Source organism: Mastomys coucha, unplaced genomic scaffold (assembly GCF_008632895.1).
Source record: "Mastomys coucha isolate ucsf_1 unplaced genomic scaffold, UCSF_Mcou_1 pScaffold5, whole genome shotgun sequence".
NCBI classification, from domain to species: domain Eukaryota; kingdom Metazoa; phylum Chordata; class Mammalia; order Rodentia; family Muridae; genus Mastomys; species Mastomys coucha.
The window spans coordinates 3,603,600-3,624,998 of record NW_022196911.1 but is presented as its reverse complement, the minus strand read 5'-3'; the positions used below and the strand labels follow the sequence as shown (position 1 = coordinate 3,624,998).

Here is a 21,399-nt window from a genome sequence, read left to right as displayed (position 1 = left end):
AAGGATCCACTGGCTAACTTCTACCTGGAGATCTTTGCATGGTGTATGGAAGACGGGCCTCCTGCTCTGAGCTTTCTTGCAGCCTGGAAGGACTACGCACTGAATTTGAGACTAGGTTGTTTGGCTGCCTCACCAAACAGCAATGTTGCCACTTTCCAAGATTTACAAAGTATCTCAGCAAACCACATGCCCATCTCCTGAGGAAGCCAGACCTGGAAAACAACAGGCATTGGATTCAAGCACTGTGAGGTATTGGTGTCCTCAGAATGGGGGAAAAAAAATCCCAGAGTTCCATGCTTTGACCTCTTGGAGAAATCACATGCCCAAAGGCAAGCAATTGTAACCTCTGGCTTCTCTCTGGTATGTGTTAATTAAAATGGTTTTAACCTGCTACTTTTCCAAGTAAGTGACTTTGGTTCCAGATTCTTAGGGAAATGGCCACTGCCTTGATTTCTTCCCTTTCTTGTCTCAAATCTCCTCGGCACATACTACTTACTTCTCTTTGCATTTCCATCTGCCATTTGCTAACTGTGTATTCATGGAAAGTTTCCCAACATTAGTCGATAATGCCAATTAAATAAAACATTTCCATGTTTGAAGCAAAACAACAGAAGTTTCTTTCAAGAGGCCTGAAAGGAAATGGAATATCACAGCCTCCTTTTCAGGCTTAGCTCCTTTTAAAAAATCAAACTGCAAGGTGGGAAGAAGGAACTCAAAGATAGCTTTTAAACACTCTTTCCTGAAAGTTGTTTTTGGCTGCTAAATATTCCTATTATGGTTACATGTGACACTGTTGAGAAAAAAATATACCCCCCCCCCCCCCGTCTCCAAAAGGGCCTCTGTGAGCTCTTTGAGATCACAAAAGAGATACACATTGTCTACTTAGAAGTTGCATGTATTGCTGAGAACCTGATGTTATAAGAGGGATTTTAAGCAAATCTTAGATTTCACAAGCATACTTATGTTGTGAGAACCAAAGTCTACTTTCTGCAGGATACAACTCTGGATGGCAGCAAGTCATTGAGAGAAACAAACAACGTCTTTATGAGAGAGAATTAACGTTACTATTCTTTTAAAACAAGAAATGATAAAGAATACTTTGGAACTTGTAAATATGTCTGTGTTTGTGTTGAAACATCCAGGATTTTTTTGGTTAACATTGAGTGGTTTTGATGAATGAAGGCATGGCATTGTGTTTGTATTATATTAACAAAGTTTTTTTTTTTCCTGGTATGTGTGATGGCACATGCCTGTACATGCAGCACTTGGGTTGAAGCAGGGGGATCCTAAGTTCAAGGCCAGCTGGGGTTACATAGTGAGTTGGAGGATAGCCCGGGCTATGAAATAGGAGCCCGTCTTGGGTAGAAGTGAGAAATAAGGAAGGAAAAGAAAGAAGGAGGGGGGGCTGTAACCTGTCAAATAATATCCAATTAATAATGTATAAGTTGGGAAACATTGGAAGGAAATCCATGAAAGTAGTTAAGTGGATGTTGCTTCTAGACCCTGGGCACATATTCTGAGAAAGAGCCAGTTTTCAGGATTCTGCTCATTGCACACTTAATATAGGTTTAATGACAGGCTTCTCCGAATCACTTTGTATTTCCTATAAGACTGAACTGTGACCTTCATCAAAATCTGTACATATGGCTGCACTTAAATCTCACACAGAGGAAACTTCATACAGAGGATGGCAGGAAGAATATTGCCTTTTCCAGCTGTGTCCAACCCATGGCCCAAGGGCCCTGTAGTGGCTATTCCCGGTTATCAACTTGACTATATCTCAAATGAACTACAATCCACAATTAGAAGGCTCACCTGTGGCCCTAATCTGGAGGCTGAGAGATACAAGTTTCCGACCTGAATCTTGGCATGGAGATCTTGAGGCATAGTGGCTATGAATCCCAGAAGATTAAAATAGGAAGATCTACGAGTTCAAGGTCATCTGGGATTAAAGTTGTGTGCCACCACACCTTTAATCTGGGACACTTCCAGCCCAGGGATGGCACCACCCACAAGGGGCCCTACCCTTTTGTTCACTAATTGAGAAAATGCCCCACAGCTGGATCTCATGGAAGCACTTCCCCAACTGAAGCTCCCTTCTCTGTGATAACTCCTGCCTGTGTCAAGTTGGCACACAAAACCAGCCAGTACAGGCCCTGCCCACTTTATAGTCCCAATTCTAAGCTTCAGCCATCTGCATATTTGTAATGTGTAACCTTAAAACACACCCGTACTGGTTATATTTAACAGGACCACTCATCTGCTTACACTGAGAAATGCCACGGCCTTCCACAATTACATCCGAACACCTTCGCACACAACTCAAAAGAAGATGTTGACACCTGGGCTCACTCCTTGGACAGGGGTCATCCCATAATTCCTGGAACTATTTAGACAGTGGGGAGCAAAAGGTGTAGGGTGAAACTACTTCTAGTGAAAGTGAATAATCTCCAGCATAGGTGTCACAAACTTGGGTCTTCCATGTGCTCCTGCCTTAAAAGTCTTAGTGGACAAAGACCTTAGGGACCATTTGTACATTTGTTCTCCAAGTCATCTCAAAGGAGGGGAAAAAGTGTTATCCCAGTGGTGGATATATATAAGCTGAAGCCCCAAGCTACCTATCGTCATTGTTTTATTTTTCAACATTGATAATTTCATATATAATAGAAAACATTTTGTACATGACAGACCAAAGAAAATTTTTTAGAAGACTTTATGTCATTTGATCCTGATCATGACCCAAGAGGGTTGCTATTATTGTCCACCCTCTCAAGGAGATGGGAGCTAAGGAATCTTATATAGATTGCTCAGAAACATAAGTCAAATCAATACAAAACAAACAAACAAACAAAAGACCCTAAAACTGTTGGAGATTGATTTTAATGTTTTGAATCTGTGTGTCCAAATACTAAAGGTCCTTGTCCCTAACTGGTTTTTGATCGATCAATAAAGATGCCAATGGTTGGGTAAGGGGTGGGACTCTTAGAGTTACTCAGGCTAGGATGCAGAGAGGAACAGGAGGGAATCCCCATGCTTGCGGAAGAAGGATGGGGCACAGGAGTGGCAGGAGATAGAGCCAACGAGCCATGTGAGATTTCGGGAAAGTGGCCACTGGCTACTTTGAGTTATTCAAGGCATTTAAAAATAAGCTAATGTATGTGTGTCTTTCGTTCGAGGATCCAAAGATAGTTCCTGGGCAGGTGCATATGTGTGATCCGCTGAGAGCACAAAGTGGTGAAGTAAAAACTCACCGGTACACAAAACGAAAACAAATGTTCAGATACTCATCTATTTGACCTTTGGATTAAAGTTCTTTAGTATCTCTTCAAGACTTGTCCTTAGTGTCATGAAATGAAGGCAGATCCAGAATACTGAAGCGAAGTGTTTAAAACAAAAGCATGCCCCAATTCCTTCTGGGCCGTCCCTCTCTTCATTGTAGAATTGCTCTTTCCTGGTTGAGTCCCATCTCCCTGCCCCTTTCCTTTCTAGAGATTGGTCGGGAGAGGACATGGCAGCCACATAATGGAGGATCCACACAGGAAGCAGAGTTGGAGGAGGACAGGCCACTGAGCCTCGGACCCAGCAACACAGGGCTTCTGTAGCTATGGCTGAACTTCAAACCTCCCCCTTCACATCCATAACCTTCAATTCTGGGGCAGCCCAAGTAAAAGATAGTAATGAGGAAGATGCTACCTTTGTGAAGGTACAGGTGTAGTCAGAAGGAAGAACAACAACTTCATTTTCTTTAACATTAGGTCACAATGGAAAATTGCTCTTGTGGGATGAGGGCTCTTGCCTCTCTATGAGCCACTGAGCTGAAAGTTGGTTTTAGCACACAGGTGTTTGAAAGTGGCTTTCCATGAAAAAACTACTGGCAATACCTTACTGGCTTTAGAATGTATTTTTAAAATGAACCTATTCAAGAACAAGAATTATGTATTCTTTGTAGAGTCTAAGAGACGATATGGAAAAGAATGTAACGTTTGTAGAAAAACACTTGTACCAAGTCCTACATCAAGGCCAAATTGCTTTCAGGCATACATCAGTTAATCCATACCAGGAGTGGGGCATTACACAGAAACACTAAAAAGAAGCCCAAAGAGCAGAAACAATACTGTGTTCTTGAGTGAACTTGTGTCAAACACTATACTGGAAGCAAGAATGTTCTTCCTCCATCCTTACATGTGGATAGTTCAGTCTACGTAGTGAGTCCCATTTGATTTGTCCATTTTAAAATTCTAAATCTTTTAAAGATTTTGGTTTTAATTACTTCTACCAGAAAATGTAAGAAGTACAACATAATGCCCATTTATCCTGGGATGTAATGTCTCAGAAATGGAGGTTATTAGAGGCATTATTGAAAGGAAGCATTAAAACACTTATCTTAGAACTTTTTTTCCCTCCTCTAATGGATACATGGCTGGGTTCATGTAATTATAGCCAATCAGATCCGAGTCAGTAAATTCAGTTATTCTGACCTATGGCAGCTGTCTTCCAGAAATACTGCCTTTCAATATCTGGGGTGTATTGGTGTCTGTTAGACGGATGAAGAGACACACTTTTTGTTGTTGCATCTGCTGGCTGCTTGCAGTCCCTGGAACCCTTGGAAGGGACCCAGAGCCCTTCTTTTCTCCTCCCATCTCCACAGATGATGATAAAATTCATGTAATCAGTGCTGACCAAAGTTCAAAGTTCACTCCTTTGCATGGGCCATCTGACTTGTTCATTCCTCCAGATCTAAAAATGGGAGACTGCTAAATCTCAACTGCATGTCATGTCAAAAAAAAAAAAAAAATCAAAACCTTAGTCAGAGAAGACTTTTCTTAGAGAAGCTACACCGAAGATTGACATCGTATCAAGGAAATCTTGATATTTATCCAAGATTTAAGAAGACCAAGATAATGATTACGGCACTGCATAAATGCAAGTCTTCAGGGAGGTTTGGGGTATTATTAATATTTCATGTTCAAGTCATAATATCGGGTTGAAAAACCCATTACATGTTTTTTCCTATTTGGTTGAGTCTGTCTTGTAATTGTGTTTATTGGGTTCATATTTTAAAAGTGCTTAAACTTTCCTGGAACCTAAGAAAAACATCTGTTGTTTGATCATACTGATTCAGAAGGCATCAGGGAAAATAATACACAAGAGAGCATGCAGTGTGGAGAAATCACTGAAAAAAATGAAGAGAAAAAAATTTCTTGGCTTCCTGCTCAGAATGGTGGCATGATGAGCTGACTGGGTGACTTTATGAGCTTGACCTTGTGAACACTTAGAGGACATCAGGGGAATTAGGAAGGTCAGCTCCTCCCTCCCCACCCCCCACATTATAACTCCCAGTAAGTTCTTTCAGTGTGAGGATCAACCATTCTGCAGTTGACACTTTTTAAAATTCCTTTCATTTTCAACACACAGCTAGGGAGGAAGATGTCGTCTTCTTTCAAACAATACAAAATCAAGAAACAGAGGTGTCCCTGATGTCTTAACTAGACCACAACTTGAAGGTGAAAGTTTTAAGTTGGAAATGACATATTCCCTCACAAAAGACTAAGACCAGAACTTTCCATAGAAGGTGACTGGGCTAGAGGTCAGAGGTAGCATTTACTTTATGCATCACTACAGTAAATTTAACAAGTGACATTTTTTTCTTTGATGAGGTCGTAAGTATTTGCTTGAAAATAAAAATTCTACATAGAGAAGGGTCGTCTTCTATGCTGATCGCAATTCACATACCATAGAGTATTGTGGTCCACTGGGTGTTTCTGATGGTTCAGGACATGAGCGGGATTCAGTAGTAGCCTGCAGTCTCTTCCTTCTGAGCGCTTGACACAGTCTGAGTGTCTCTCATGTGTAGAATGAAGTAGCCAGAGAGGAAAGACTTCAAATGATGCAGGATCAGGTGGTTTTCCAGGAAACCAGAGCCTCCCACACACGGTGACAGCAAACTGATACCAAGCAGATGGCAGCCTCTTAGCTTAGCGAGGGTCTGGATGGTGTGGGACCCAGTTAGGGCAATGGAGCAGTTTCTGCTTCCAGATTTTCTAGCTGAAAGAAGAGAAAGAGTGAAGATAGTGAGTACTGAGAGCTCGTCAGAGAACACATTGATGGTTGTCTTCCGGATAGAAGAACTGTACTGAATATTGTCCTGTGTATCTTCATCTGCAACCCATTTTTTGTTAGGTGCTCAGAATGTGGGTCATCCTAAATATGTTTTTGCATAAATTATTCATTATAAAGATCAAAATTATTTTTCTTTAGATAGAATTTTACTCAGTAGCCCAAGGTGAGCTTAAATTTGAGATCCTCCTGCCTCAGCTTTTTGTGAGCACTAAGATTGCAGAAATATGTCACTACATTAGGCCTTAGAAAATACATTTTAAATAAAATTCTTTCTCTTGCTCCATCCTTCATGTTCTTTCCTTCCAGTTAACTCGATAATGAGTGAATCAAAATATCAAAAAGAAATAGAATGAGAACATTTTTATTTTGCACCCAATTCTTAAAATTTCTTTCGGTTTTCCTGTCAAGTAGTGGGTGTGGAGTACCCTCCCACTCACCTCCCACTGCGAAGCATGCCCATTGAACAGTAACATGAATTCTACCCAGGAATGTGGTGTGGCAGTTTTCAAATACGCTAAGAGGATTAAGAGAATGGAATGCCTTACAGTGAAGCCACTTGTTGCTCTTCCTGTTGTTGAAACTAGTGATGTAAGAAGGCATTTGCCTGGTAAGTATAAAGGGTTGCAAGATTCCCCCCCCCCCCCAAATTAATGTAGGTGAGTAAGTTTCAAACTTCAGGAAAGGCACAAGAATTGAATGGTACAAAAGATGCTTACTTACTGGCTGCAGAGGTCCACACTCTCAGTTACCCCACTGGCTCTCCTTTTCTCATTTCTCATGCATAAATATGCATATACATGTGTGCACACACACTATATTTTACAACCGTTCAATGTCATGCCAGGATGTGTTTGCTAAGAGCAAAGACCAGACCAGAGCGATGTCATCATCAGAAGGAGCAGGCCATCATAGACCAGAAGTCGCTGAACAATCATGCTGATTGTGCCTTTCCTAGAGCTGACAGTTTCTGTGACTTGTGACCCAGGCAGCAGAGATGGCAAGGGCAAGTACGACCCTGACCACTATGTCAGTGCTTGCTCCTGGAAGAAGCTTGGTTATTGGTCCCTCATGTGCTGAGACTTTGGCTTTGGGTCTGTGAACTGGGACAGAACCCACGGTGTGTGTAGCTGCCATCTGGTCTCTTTGCATTACCCCGTGGGATTCATGGCTAGAGGAAGCAGCTCCAGCATGCTCAAGGTCTGTTGTTTGCTACGCGGCAATGAACTGAATCTTTTTTATCTTCCTGCTACAATCTGTAGAGTTACCGCAGGGGTGCCACCTGCTTGCTTAGTCATCTCCTTTGGAGTCTTGTTACTTTTTGTTATCTTCTAAGAAGTTAAGATTCAGTGCCAAGGTAGTATAAAATTCGGGATGTCAAGCTGGACAAGGAGCTTTTAAAATGGAGAAAAGGCAATGGTTCAAATCTGAGTACAGGCACATTTGGACATTTTCTGTGGCTGGTAGAAATGTGGTGTCAGAGGAGGCAATGGGTGTTCTACCTCTGTCCTACCTCTAGATAAAAATGAGTTGGGAGAATGTACAGAGGCTGATGAGAGACAGAGAAAATTTAACAAATGTCCATAGTTGCCATTTGGGAGGACATACTATGGATCCTGTAAAGGAAACCTAGACCTATACCACTATTAGAAACATATCCAAAAGGCAGCGTGTCCCCAGAGAGAGTGTCAGGGTATAAAGTCGTAGTGATAGGGGAAAGGAGAGAGAGTAGAAATGCTTTGATTAATAGGCTACATACTGTTTTTGGCTTTCCATCATTGTGAGGATTGTCGGGCAAAGGTTATGCTTTTACATACCAACTGTGGTACGCAGATCACATGAGACCCTACATTTAAGGAGAGTGACTACTGTCACCAAGACATATTCACTTCCCATTATGAGGATGATTATTGATGGCTATTCTGGATTTCTGTTCTTGCCAGGACTGGTGACCAACAAGAGAAGATCTCTGAGGCCATGATTCCATGGAGAAGATAGTCCGGTCATGAGGAGTAATATTGCTCCCAACATACTCTGTGCTGAACAGAAAGACCTTTCCTCCCCAGGAGTGTAACTACTAAGTATATAAAATTGCCCTTCTCTCTGCAAAGTCAAAACCTTCATACAACCACTCTTGCTGGGAGATTGTACATAGACAATGTGCTTATTTAGGGCCATAAGCTGCCCAGGAGAGAGGCACTACTCTTAAGTCATGTGACACCCTTGGAATCCAATACAGAGGTCAGTATGGGAAAGACCAACCCCCTCCAAAAATGCCCAAGGAAAGGCAGTGATCCTCATGGGGACTGGGGTGCCCAAAGAAGGATTTATTTAGATAATCTCTAGAGAAGCTAAGTCCAGACATCATGCCAGGAGGCTCATGCTCTGAAGAAAAGATGGTTCTCACAGGTGAAATCTTCTCTGGAACACAGTTCTTTTGTGGAGATCACCAAAAGAGCTAGGAAACCATACTTGGCTGTCTTAGAGCAATTGCTCCTTTCTTGCCTGAACTTGGAAGATCAGAGGACTCATTCCATGAGTACAGTGGAGATAGGTGAGAGGGATTGGGGATGAATACCAAATTTTATCCTTTGCAATATGCCTGCTCATTAAGCACTAAGTTCTCTGGTGCGGCTAGGATTGTGCATTTAATCAGAGGGACTTTCAATTGTATGCTAGGACCTGGAGTAAGTGAGGCTAATTGGATCCCTTGCTGAGCACCACCATCTCTTTTTCTACTGATAATTGACATGCTTGTTTTGTGAATGCTTAAGATATTCAAGGCAGGAGATTTGTGAAGAGATGCCTGTAGGAGATGGGCAAGGAGGCCGTAGCACATCTTTTGGTTCTCTTCTGTGTTAAAAGGAAGCAATTTAGAGTTCTAGGAAGAGAAGAAGAAACCACAGTCTTGATGAAAGGATCCAAACACAACAAGACTAATGAAAAATGCAACATCTCAATATAATCACTCTATGTGGCCAGTGACAGAAAGCTAATGGGATCTGGAGGCTTACAGCGGATGGTTGCCAATTGAATTCAGTTGATGGGATAGAATCAACTGCTCCAGACTACAGCCTGCAGTTCTGGGCAATGTGAATGTAAATGGATCAACTAACCATGACAGTACTTGCTAGGCCATGTGGGACTTCTGTCCCAGTTACTGTTTTGTTGCCCTGAAGAGATATCATGAGCAAGGGAACTTATGAAAGAAGATGTTTATTGTGGGTTTGCTTATAGTTTCAGAGGACGAGTCTATGACCATCATGGCAGGGAGCATGGTAGCAGGCACACAGGCATGGCACTGGAGCAGTAGCTGAGAGCTTAGAACTGATCCACAAGTAGGAAGCAGAGAGAGAGAGAGAGAGAGAGAGAGAGAGAGAGAGAGAGAGAGAGAGAGAGAGAGAGAGAGAGGTCCATCAGGGACCAAGCATTCAAATATATGTATCTATGGGAGGGGGCTGTTCTTATTCAAATCACAACAACTTCCACCTTCTACCTTTCTTAATCCTATTGGTTGGTAAAAATGATTTTCTCTAATAAGAACCACATAATGTTATTGTGCAGCTGAGGCATTATTTGTCATTATTATTATTATTATTATTATTATTATTATTATTATTATCATTACGTGTGTGTGTGTATGTATGTGTGTGTCTCTGTGTATATGTGCACATTCGTGCAGGGTTTACAGAGGTAAGAGGCATTAAATGCCCCTGGAACTGGGTTACAGACAATTGTGACAAGGTTACTCCTTGTAGGTTCTCAGAACTAAGCGTAGGTCCTTTGCAAGTTCGGTACATGGTCTTAGCCACTCAGCCATCTCTTTAGCCTCTGTAGTACTGTTTGAATTCTCCTGATATTGGCCACCATATGGGAGAACCAATACACAAGCCAATGCTGTTTTTCTGAAGCTGATCTGGTATCCTTACATTGATGATTTTATGTTCACGGGTTTCAATAAATTGTCTTGGGAAGCTCTTTAGCTCTGGTAAGACACAATGACCAACCATTCATGTCAAAACCCTTAGGAAAAAAAAATGTATGGCCCAACCCTAGAGAAAACAATGACAACATTCTCTACCCTTGTCTTGCACTATCAGAAAAAAGGAAACCTGGCTTTAAGAGGCAGTATTCAGGTGTTATCTTTGGATTCAGTCTGTTGAATTAAATGGGAGTTTCATCAAATTAGACTAGAAAAAAAAAGGAGCAGGTAGCATTGGTGGCTATCCCAATAGATCAGCCTGAAGCCCACTTTGAATTACAGGTCTTTGGGAAGGGAGTCGGCCTGCAACCAGAAATACCCCTTGGGATTCTAAGCCCATATGCTCTGATCCGTGACACTAACCACTTTATTTGTGGAAGGAACTGTTTGGACCCTGGAGGTCTAGGGAAGAAATAGTAACATCCCTGTTATCTTACAGCTTCTGTCTGGCTGAACAAACCCATGACTCACCAGAAATAAGCAGCAATCTGTTAATGGTGCTGTTGCTGCATTTACCACCTCTGTCCACCTGCTGTGAGAACAGAAGAACTGTTGGCAGGTTTGTCCCTACATTATCCCGCTGTACCTGATGTTATGAGAGACATCTCTAGACATTGAATCCCCACGCACGTTAACTCAGAGAGGCATCTCTGTTAGTTAAGCTCATGACTACTCTTAGGCTTCTAGTGACACCTAAGTGCTCTGGGGTTATGTAATGCCTAGTGTCTAGACAATAGCCACTGGGTGACTGTGGGCATCTGGCTTAGCCAAACCGATGCAACAGCAATCTAAATCAAGTTTATCAGTGAATCCTGACAGGGGAGATATGCCCCATTTTATTGCATGTTTATGTGAAAGACAAAAATGCCCATATGGTTTATGTCCAAGGGCAGGGTTGCTGCTCTTGGGCTCATTAATTTTTGTGTGTATGTTCATGCATATAGAAACCAGATTAACATGTTAATTTCTTCTATGGCTTACCAACCTATTTTTGAGACATGGTCTCTTATTGAGTCCTAAGTTCACTGATTGGTTAAGCTGGCTGGCAGTGAACTTGAGAGATCTTCCTGTATCTGTCCCTTACCTCTAGCACTAAGATTTCAAATGTACTCTGCTGGACCTGGTTTTAACACAGGCACTTGGATCTGAATTCAGGGACTCATGCTTATCTAGCAAGCACTTTATGCACTGAACCATCTCCCCATACCTAAGTTCATTTTAAATGGCCCACCATCAGTGGCAGATATTTTCTTTATTGAGACCCCAGGGAGATCACGGATATCAGTGTTTGTATGGTTTCTTACTTCTATATAGCACTAACTGTGAAGACTGTCCATGCTATCAGAGTTCAGATCTGGAGGCAGTTCAGAAAGTGAACTTTCACTCTATGAGAGGGAAAGAACCACAGAAGTCAGCAGGTAAGTCTGTACTCTCTGATGGTAGATAGATCTCTGATTGGCCTTAACCCATAGTCTGGATAAACATGGTGGAAGGCAGATATGGCTTCCAAATGCTTCCAGTTTTGGATTAGTACCCACAGCATGCTGGCTTAATATATGCCAATGAGGAGCAGAGTCCAGGTAGTTTTCTGTAATTAGACTGTTAGTCTTCTCTGTGACTTAGTTGCATCTGATGTCGTGCAGTTAAGCTTGATACTGTACATCAGTCTCATCTTGTCAATGGCCTTCTGTTGACAGTAATTCTAATCAAGCGTTGATTGAAAAAAAAGTGGGGACAGATCTGGTCTGAGCATTTGTAAATCCCTAATCTCAGTTGTTGATGGGAAGGCACAACCATGTGAACATGCCTGGCTAAGATGGCAGATGGACAGGTGAAGTTGGGGGAGATGTACCTCAAGTAACTCTGCCTATCTCTGCTTACTGAGCGAGGCTGCAGATCCTATTGATCCTGAATAGTTCCTACTGCTAGGCAGTTTTGAACTATCATCGTCCAATCACAGGAGGATTACAGTGGGACTACTTTGGGGTGCTTGTTCTTAGGGAAGGAAGGTCAACCTGTTTATTGTTTGCTATAAAATACACGGGGCCCTTTGCTCTGGGTTCTCAGGCAGTGATACAGCTCACGGTGTTTACCTGTGGCCAGGCCTCACTGTGTTGTGCTGTGAGACACAGTGTAAGGGAATTTCACTACTATGTTTGTGGTTCTGCTGGACTCTTGGTTTCTCTGTGTCTATCTTTGTCCTCATCAGATCTGTGATGAGCTCTTGATGAGGTATCATCACCAGAACTCTCTACCCAGGCTTCTTTCTGACCAGAGGAACACTGCAATCTCACATGTCCATGGAGTTGATAGTTGACATAGGCACCGTACATATATACATACATTGTATATGCATAGATATAATTCTCTAATGTTAATTTTTCCTTTTATATCAACCATTTTTGAAACTGTGTAACCTTTCCAGGAAGTCAACTAACAAATCCCCATTTAGGCTAGGTTTTCCTCCATTAAAAAAAAAAATGTTTGAAAAGCTTTTAAGCTCCAAGGTGAAGCTTTTTAAAGGAATTTTAGTTCTTCTTCATCGAAAGATTGTGTTAGAGCTGAAGAAAATTTAAGAAGTTATGTTTTATAACTTTGACACCTTTGAGAGGTGATGTACTCATGTGTACGGGATGAAAATGCCAATTTAATATTTTATTCTTGAAGCCCCCTCTGCCCTTCCACTTTTTCTTCCCCATCTAAAGTTGCAACTGAAGCCAGTAACCGATTTGGGTACTTTGGAAGCTGATCAATGTTTTCTTGTAATAGACTTCAGAAACCCCATTCATTAGAGAAATCATAAAAACAGTCACACAAAAACCATTTGGAGTCGATGACTCAGAGGCAAAGATCTCAGTGTTCCTAAGTAACTGGAATTCATCCTTTCTTCCAAGCCTCACTGCCTGGATCAGATGCTGTGGGATTTCTTCCTATTCCTGATTATACAGTATAGCCTAGATCTGATCCAGGGATAAGAAGCTGCACATAGCATCTCTAAAGCACAGTGATGAGACAGATTATGTGAAGAACATTCTATTCTGTGATGGGAGTTTATGCACGGTGCAATATTCATCTGAAGTCATGAGATTCCCTTTCATGAGCACTCAGTCAGTCCCCTTTGTGTCTAATGGAGCCCCGGCGAGAAACTCGTTTGAGCATGTCTGTCTGTCTGTCTGTCTGTCTGTCCGTCTCTGTGTGTGTTTGTATAAGAACACGTACACATACATGTAGAGCTCAGAGGACAACCTTAGGTGTCATTCCGCGGGTGCTGTCTACTGGTTTTGGAGGCAGAGTCTCTCAGTGAACCTTAACTCAACCATTTAGGTCAGAATGGATGGCTAACGTTTCCAGGGACACATTCGTTTCCACTTTTCCAGAGTGAGCACCTCCATTTCCGGCCTTTTTGCATGGGTTCTGGGATCTGAACTCAGCTCTCCTTCTTGCAAGGTAAGCACATTACCAACTAAGCAGTTTTCCCAGCCCTTATTATAAAAATGCAGCAACATCTTTCCATTTTTTTTTCTAAATTTGGTCAAGAAGGAGTGGAGGGAAACCGATCGTGTGTGGATCCTTTGAAGTATTAGGTTTTCCTCCTGCTTTTAACGTCAGGTGATTTTCTGCCATGGAAGAAAGCTTAAGTGATTATGTTTTTTGTTCATTGGGAGAATCTTGCTCCAGAGTCTGGATGATGCAATCAACCAAGTTCTAATTCTATGGCAAACTTGTAAGACAATGATCTTCTGGTCATGAAGAGACCTGTTCAACAACCATTGGTATGGATGGAATGTTCTCCCACAAGTGGTTGTCAGTGGGGTTGGCACCAGCATCCAGGTACCCTGGTTTCTATGCTTACATTTGCCATATGGTGACAAAATTCCTTTGGCATGCTTCTCTGTATATGCCTTTTCAAAATAAATCTATTTTCTGCAAAGATATTGTATTCAAAACAAAAGAACATGTCATTTCCAAGCCTAACTCTTAGCAACATGCAATTTAATTAGATAAAAACATATCCTAAGGCTGCACAGACTCTTTCTCATAATTATAGCCAGAAAGTGGTAGGCTTCAAAACAAAGCAAAACAAAAACCGAAAACCCAAACAAAGTACAGCCCGCTCTGCTTTCTGAGAGATATAGTTTTAGCATTTTTTGTGTGTATGTGGATGTATTCAGGACACATGTGAATGCACGGGGGCGAGAGATTAGCAATCAGTTTTAGAGTTGTGAATGTTTTGAATTCTGAGACATTGCTGCTTATTTTCAGAAAGGTTTGAACCGCGGATCAATTCACAGCTTTGGGGCTGACAGCCCGCAGGGGCTTGCCAAGCCTGACCTTGCAAGGTGCTCTTCCACCTTTAGAGTGTGAACAGTGTTTTGCTTCTACGTCTAAAATAAGTTACACCCCCTGACATTATCTATGGAGCTTTGCTTACCATAATAGTGTTCTACAAGCACCTGATGGAACCAGAAAAAAAAAAAAAAACAGCATCTTAATTTGACACTTGTCCCCTTTGATGCCCTAATTATCAAGGCTTAGCATGATAGCTAAGTGTTTCTTGAATGTAGGCATAACTTTCAACACTAGAAACTTCTAGGAACAAGGGGATAACAGAGTCTCAAAGCTTACAAACACTTTTTCCCAAACACAAATTATACCTATGAATTAGTTGCAACTTTTTGTCTGTTAATGACATTGCAGTAATTTTTTTAAGTATTTTTTTTAATATTTTATTTGATTGTATTGAAATACCTTCCCCTGTAACTTTCCTCCTGGCTTCATTAGTGGGGTGATGCTGGAGGGGGTAGTCCACTGCTTACTTTCCTCTAAGGATATGCTATCAGGACTTTTGAAGTCATGTCTCTTCTGGGCAACTACATGAAGATTTTTTTCCATTAATTAATTTATTTATTTACATTACATCCTGATTGCTGTCTCCTCCTCACACAGACCCTCCCCTCTCTTCTCCTCCTCTGAAAGGATGAAGCCCCCTGGGTATCTACCTATCCCGGCACAGGCACATCAAGTCCCTTCAGGGTTAGATGCATTGCATTGTCTTCCACTGAGGCCAGACAAGGCAGCTCAGTTAGAGGAATGGCGTCCACAGATAGGCAACAGCTTTAGAGAGCTGCTATTCTACTTGTTGGGGGACCCACACGAAGACGGAGATGTACATCTGCTACACATGTGCATGAGGCCTAGGTCTAGCTCATGCATGCTCTTTGGTTGGTTGTTCAGGCTCTAGGAGACACCGAGGGTCCAGGTTAGTTGACTCTGTTGGAGTTTCATAGGAAGACATGAAAATATTTTGACTCCTCCCACCATCTTGCTCACTGATCTAATTTGCTCACTCCATTACTGAAGTGTGAGGCCTGTCTGTGTGAGGCGAACATTTCTCTAGTCCCAGGCAGTAGAATTGTCTTTGTAATCTAATCACCATGGTTTAGGTGCCTTGGGTCATGTTGTTAGTCATGAAATAAAACCTCTCTGAGCCCTTAACGTATTTACTCTAACACTCATTTGTTTCTGTAATTGAATTTTCGGGTTACGAATTTTCTCTAGTAACCTCTATATTTGTTTTGTATTTCAGTGTTCAGGAAACCTTGTCTAATCAGTCGGCTCATTCACATCATGTCTCTGCTGACTGAAGCTCCTAAGAATACAATGAGATAAAATTTTATAAAGCTAAGTCATGGCATCATTAAATTTATATCAGAACTAAACACAGTATACAGTTATAGAGATTGGTAGAGGTTTTCAAATCTACATAAAACACTGGCTCTTGAGTTTACCCAATTGTGCCATCTAGTAGCTAAGATCTTTCTTTGTAATTTTGTCAGAAGCAGTCTTGCATCTCAGAGGCACCTGCTTCTCTCACAGGGAGAACCTAGGTTCTGGGACCAGTTTACACAGCTTGATAGTTTGTGATTGTTCGTTTGCTAAAATCTTTCCCATTAATCTTAGGACTCTATTTTACCCAATATGCCAGAGATTCCTCTTACTCCTTGTGATTTATGTCCAGGGCTTTATAACTTTTGTTTTATGAATTGTATTTCATCCTGAAGACCTCTTGAGGATTTGTTATTGCTAGGTAAGTAGGCCTTGTTCAGACCTTCCCAACATTAGCAACACTTCACCTTGATTGGCCCTTAATTCTTTGTGAATAATGATTCAGGCTGCAGGTCATTTTCCCTGAAAGAGCAACTCAAACTAATATTAAAGTCTACAGGACCTCAATGAGACTAGATTTGGCAATATTTAGGGGCCTTTGAATAATTAACATTTTAGCTGAAATCAAAGAGAAGAAAGTACAGAACGGTGTTCTTAGCTGTAAGTTGTAATAGGGGCTACACAGCAGATTCAACATCAAATGCACAGAGATCATATCCCATTCCACATTTATTAATTCTGTAAGTTATCAATTGGGTTTTTTTGTTGTGAAAACTCTTAACACTTTTTTTCTTGATTTATAAGTTCTTGTTTCTTAATGTCATCTTCCATGAACTCTGCTTGCCTGTCCCCCATCTTGAGGGCACCCATTTCAGCACCATGAGAAGTTACCTGTTTCCTTTGAAGAAACTTTAATATCCCAATGTCCCCCAAACCCAGAGATATTTAAGTTTTCTTAAATCAAAAGAAGTGGCGGATGATTTCTCCTTTAGTTATAAAACATTTTCTTGATCATTATGAAGAATTGCCAATATTGGAAGAGTAGGCATATAACCAAGGTGGCAAGGGATAGACTCCTGCATTTCAAGCATTCCTGAGATTTCTGGAGTGTATAGAAGATATACATGAAAAAGTAGGGGATTTGGAGCATAAATGTGCTACACAGAGGTTAGCTTTCTTCCTACCTTAATTGTCTACATCTTCTGATTCCCGTTGTTCCCACTTTGACCCCTTCCTTCTCATAGACAAATGACCTAAGTTATTTTTTCCATTCCTTCTAGGATTGAAGAGCTATTATTTCAAACTGTGATGTCACTTTCAGCTTGTGTTCCAAGGAGAGCTGACAAGTACATAAAATCAATTTATAAGCCACCCACATTGAGGGTAACTGCCTGCTACTTCAGTTCTAGAATGTCTGATAAAATCTTCTGTCCCCTGTGGGCATAGCACTCACTCACACACACACACACACACACACACACACACACACACACACACACACACAATTAAAAATAAAAATACCATCTTCAAAATAGTAATTTTCAGCAAATGAGAGTATTTTCACCAAAGATTGCCACAAAATAAGAATTCAACCTTTCAGTTTAGTTGAGTAAGATAACATCTAATTTAAAAGTAGTTGCTATATTTTAAGAGTTATGTACAGTAATAGGAGAAGTGGGCATAAGGAACTTAGATATTAACAATATTGTTTCATCTAACCTTTAAAACTTTCCCTGCCAAAAGAAAAATACACAACAAAATCACCATAAAACTAAAACTGAGAGAACCAAAAGTAAGTCGCATTGATTGACAGCCTGGATCATAAAATTAAAAGTAATTTGAGTTAACTCTCAGTCGCTGCATTTGAATCAGGACATTGGATAAATTCTTCCATAAAAATTATAAAAATTAGGCTGGGCAGTGGTGGCACACACCTTTAATCTCAGCTCTTAGGAGGCAGAGGCAGGCAGATTTCTAAAAGTTCAAGGCCAACCTAGTCTACAGACTGAGTTCCACGATAGCCAGGGCTACACAGAGAAACCCAGTCTCAAAAAACAACAAAACAAAAATTATAAAAATTGTTTCTTACATTTTATAGATTGTAGCTCATACTGCATATGATTAAATAATACATGCTTCCCTAGTTACAAACAGATCAATACATGTTATTAAAGCCAAGTGTTTAAATAACATATTTCTAATTAAACATTATTTTACTCTTATTATAGTTAATAGATGGAACATACTAGTTACTGCTGTTATTTGTGGTATATCATTCAAGTAGACCTACATAACTTTAATTTCAGACATACATAAAGATGTCCATTCATGACACACACACACACACACACACACACACACACACACACACACACGCATGTGCACACAATGATCGAACCATTTCTCTTTTGAACCAGAGAGCTGAAAGAAAAGCCATTTTGGCTTCATTCACCAAGAATGCATTAATGTGGTCCAGTACCATAATTTCGGGAGCTATTCTCATCTGGAGCTTTTGTTATGGAATTGAAATCATTTCCTTCCCAAATTAGCTCTCCACAGATGTCTTACAAAAACCCCATGAATCTGGTTTTTGAGAGTGATGTAGTTGATTTTAAAGATGAGGCCTTTGCGTCCTTCTCTGGGGAGACTATAGTTTTCTAGCTTATCCAGATGCAAGTATCTCTTGGATTTTTTTTTTTTTTCTTTTTTGCCTGTTTTTGAATTCAGATGCTAAAAAAGTGCTTTCAGGATGGTAATCAGAGGATTTAGGAATGGCCTTACCATGCTAATGAGAAAAATTAATATGATGTCTGCTTTACTACGATTGCATGACTTAACCCTGAAAGGCTCATTGATAAGACGGAAGGCTTGTTTTTCAACACAACTATATTATCTGTAAATCTTGTGCTTCCTGTTGGTGAGAAAAACATAACAATTGCTTATCAATTATGGTATTAACTGAAGGAAAAGATACTATTTATTTATTGTGTGTACATATGTATGTTCTATGGATGCATATGCATGTATGTGCTTGTGTGTATGTATGTGTGTGTGTGTGTAGGCTAGTGGTTAAAGTCAGGTGTCTTCCTCTATTTCTCCCTAACTCATCTTTTGGGACACGGCCTCTCACTGAACCGGAAGCTTGCTGTTTCAGCTCCTCTGGCTAGCCAGCAAACTCCAGGGGTGTCTGCCTCTGTACCCCCCAGTGCTGAGGTTGCAGATGTGTGCCAGTGCCCTGGATTTTTATGTGGGTGTTAGGGATTCAGACTCAGAGCCTCGTGGTTAGGCAGCGAGCACTTTGCCCACTATTTAAGTCAGGAATTTTTGAATAGTGTTTTATTCAAAATGAAGATTCTTGGCCCCCCACGATAAGCCATAATTCCTTCAAGGATATCTTAAAGATCCTTTATTTTCTGGAGTTCATCACAGAGACAGAATCTCTGGCTACGCTCATACCACACTCACTGAAAGAGGCATAACGTTGGAGATGGGCAAAGGAGAACAGCTCTCAGTTATTCTTAAAACCAGTGCTGCTTGTCTAGAGTCTGCCCGTTACTGATTATTGGATATTGTATAACCGTTTCACCTCCATGAACATTTGCCCTCTCATGTCCATCAGAAGTGTTATAAGATAGAGATGTGCTGGACACACAAAACCACCCTTTAGTTTGTATGCTGGTTTGGGAAAATAACATAGCACTCTATTATGGTTATGGTTGTTGTATTTGAATAATGACCAAGCTGGCCTAAGAGAGTTACCCAGATATCAAGTAGAATGTGCCTTATAGGGTAAGGTTGGGGTAGAAAGCAAGTAAGAAAGACACTGAGTGTGTGCAGTGACATTTCAGGTCTGAAGGAGACTGATGTCACCCAGAGTCCATAGTGGGTGACAGAGTCCAGTTCAACAGGACAGCAGGATGGTACGTGGGCGAGGAAACTCAATTGTAACAGTAACAGACAGAACACAAAGGCTTTCGCTGGGAGCTACCTAATCAAGATAAAAAAAAAAAAAGCCATAAAGACAACACACTGGACATAAAGTGAGCATCGGTGCCTCAGAAGGACCAGGAAACTGAGCTTGGGATGAACAAAGTTCTGAGGAGAATATCTTCCTCACTCCGTTCTCAGTGAGGACAAGACTTCTTCAGGACAGGGCTTGGTCTTTTAAAACATCTTGTTAAAAATTAAATTAGAAGACAGGGGCATCTTGAGAACACATTTTTGAAAAGTCTAACTTGGGATTAGAATACCAATGGCTGTGTAAGAGAACGCCTACTGTTCATTATTTCTGGAGGGTGGGCCAAATATGTCAGTGCTATGGTGCCATTGAGTAGTTATACAAGAAAGAGTTCTTCCATATACACTCTATAGCTAAAAACTCACCAGCTCCTCCTCTTATTCAGCTGTTCTGGAGATATCTCTGGAGTGCTTTCTAACATCTCAGGGAAAGGGATAGATGGATACCAGAGGCATCAGAAAAAGCAAGATGGATGTGTTCCTACCATTAGGAATCAATGGGATAGCTGTCGACTGCAGCATGAACAACTCCGTTATCTTCCCTCTCCCCTCTCTCCATCTCTTGACAATATGTCTGTAGCTCCTGTCATCAAGAGCTAGGATCTTTCCCCCATTCAGATCTAGATGGATGAGTTATTTGATTGATAGTAGACATGGATGTAACTTGGTGTCACTTCCTTAAAGGGTTATGTATCTCTGTGTGTGGGTGAATTGCCTGAGGTTGATGCTGGGAAACGCTTTGATCAGTTTTCATCTTATGGAGGTAGGGTCTCTCCACTGAACCTAGAGCTCACTAACATGGAGCCATGTTAGTGATGCCGGGTCTTGTGTTTTCCCAGTACTGCAACCACAGGCAGGCTGTTGCCTCCTACCCCTTAGTATTCACTTGGGCTCTGGAGATCTAAACTCTGGTCCTCATGCCTGTGCAGCAAGCCACTGAGTCATCTCCCCAGGACACTCTGTGCTATTTCTGTAACCAGGCCTGAAGAAGTGATCCTGGTTTCTCTTCTCTCTCCCTCAGAACCTGTGGCGAGGATGAAGACAACCTTGAGGTAATATTCTAAGGGCGAGTGTCTGTGGACCTAGCCATTCCTGTTGTGGCCATCTTAGAGCAGGTGACTGACATCCCTGATGGTGGCTGGCTTGGATGAAAAGATCTGAAACTCATCCAAAGCACAGGCAGGCAAGCCTGGCCCAAATTTTACTGATGAATCATACAGCTGTAGTCTACATAGATGGTTGCTCTACCCTCTAGGATTGGAATAGTTCTTTTGTACAAGAAAACCTTAATGAGATGCTTTTACTGGACTATGGGACTCTGGATGCATGCTGGGCATAGAAGTTTCTCATACATTTGGCTTATCTAATTACCTTGACAACCATCACATCATTACTTCACTCTGCACTGTGTGGACCTAGCCTCAATGTCCATCTGTCAGAATATAGGCACCCTGGGGAGGTTGGACATTGCATCTCTGATGTGCAGGGTAGGAAATTGACTAACATGCTTGACATGTGATACATGGAATATGATACACACACACATATATGTATATACATTCATATATATATGAATGTATATATATTCTCATATATATATATGTATATATATATAT

At 41.2% G+C, this 21,399-nt stretch overlaps 1 protein-coding gene across 2 annotated transcripts in view; it reads right to left on the bottom strand.

Annotated features, from left to right (window-relative positions):
* Positions 1-2,063: 2,063 nt before the first annotated feature.
* Positions 2,064-21,399, bottom strand: part of Oprm1 (opioid receptor mu 1) — a 61,586-nt gene continuing 42,250 nt past the window's right edge. Inside the window, exon 4 of one of the 2 annotated variants that reach the window (XM_031352764.1) lies at positions 2,064-6,045. In XM_031352764.1, coding sequence (XP_031208624.1) covers positions 6,007-6,045 — 39 coding nt within the window. In that variant the 3' untranslated portion in view covers positions 2,064-6,006. Of the gene's footprint in view, positions 6,046-13,909; positions 14,690-21,399 lie in introns of those variants that run through there. The other variant, XM_031352763.1, reaches the window with a different exon arrangement.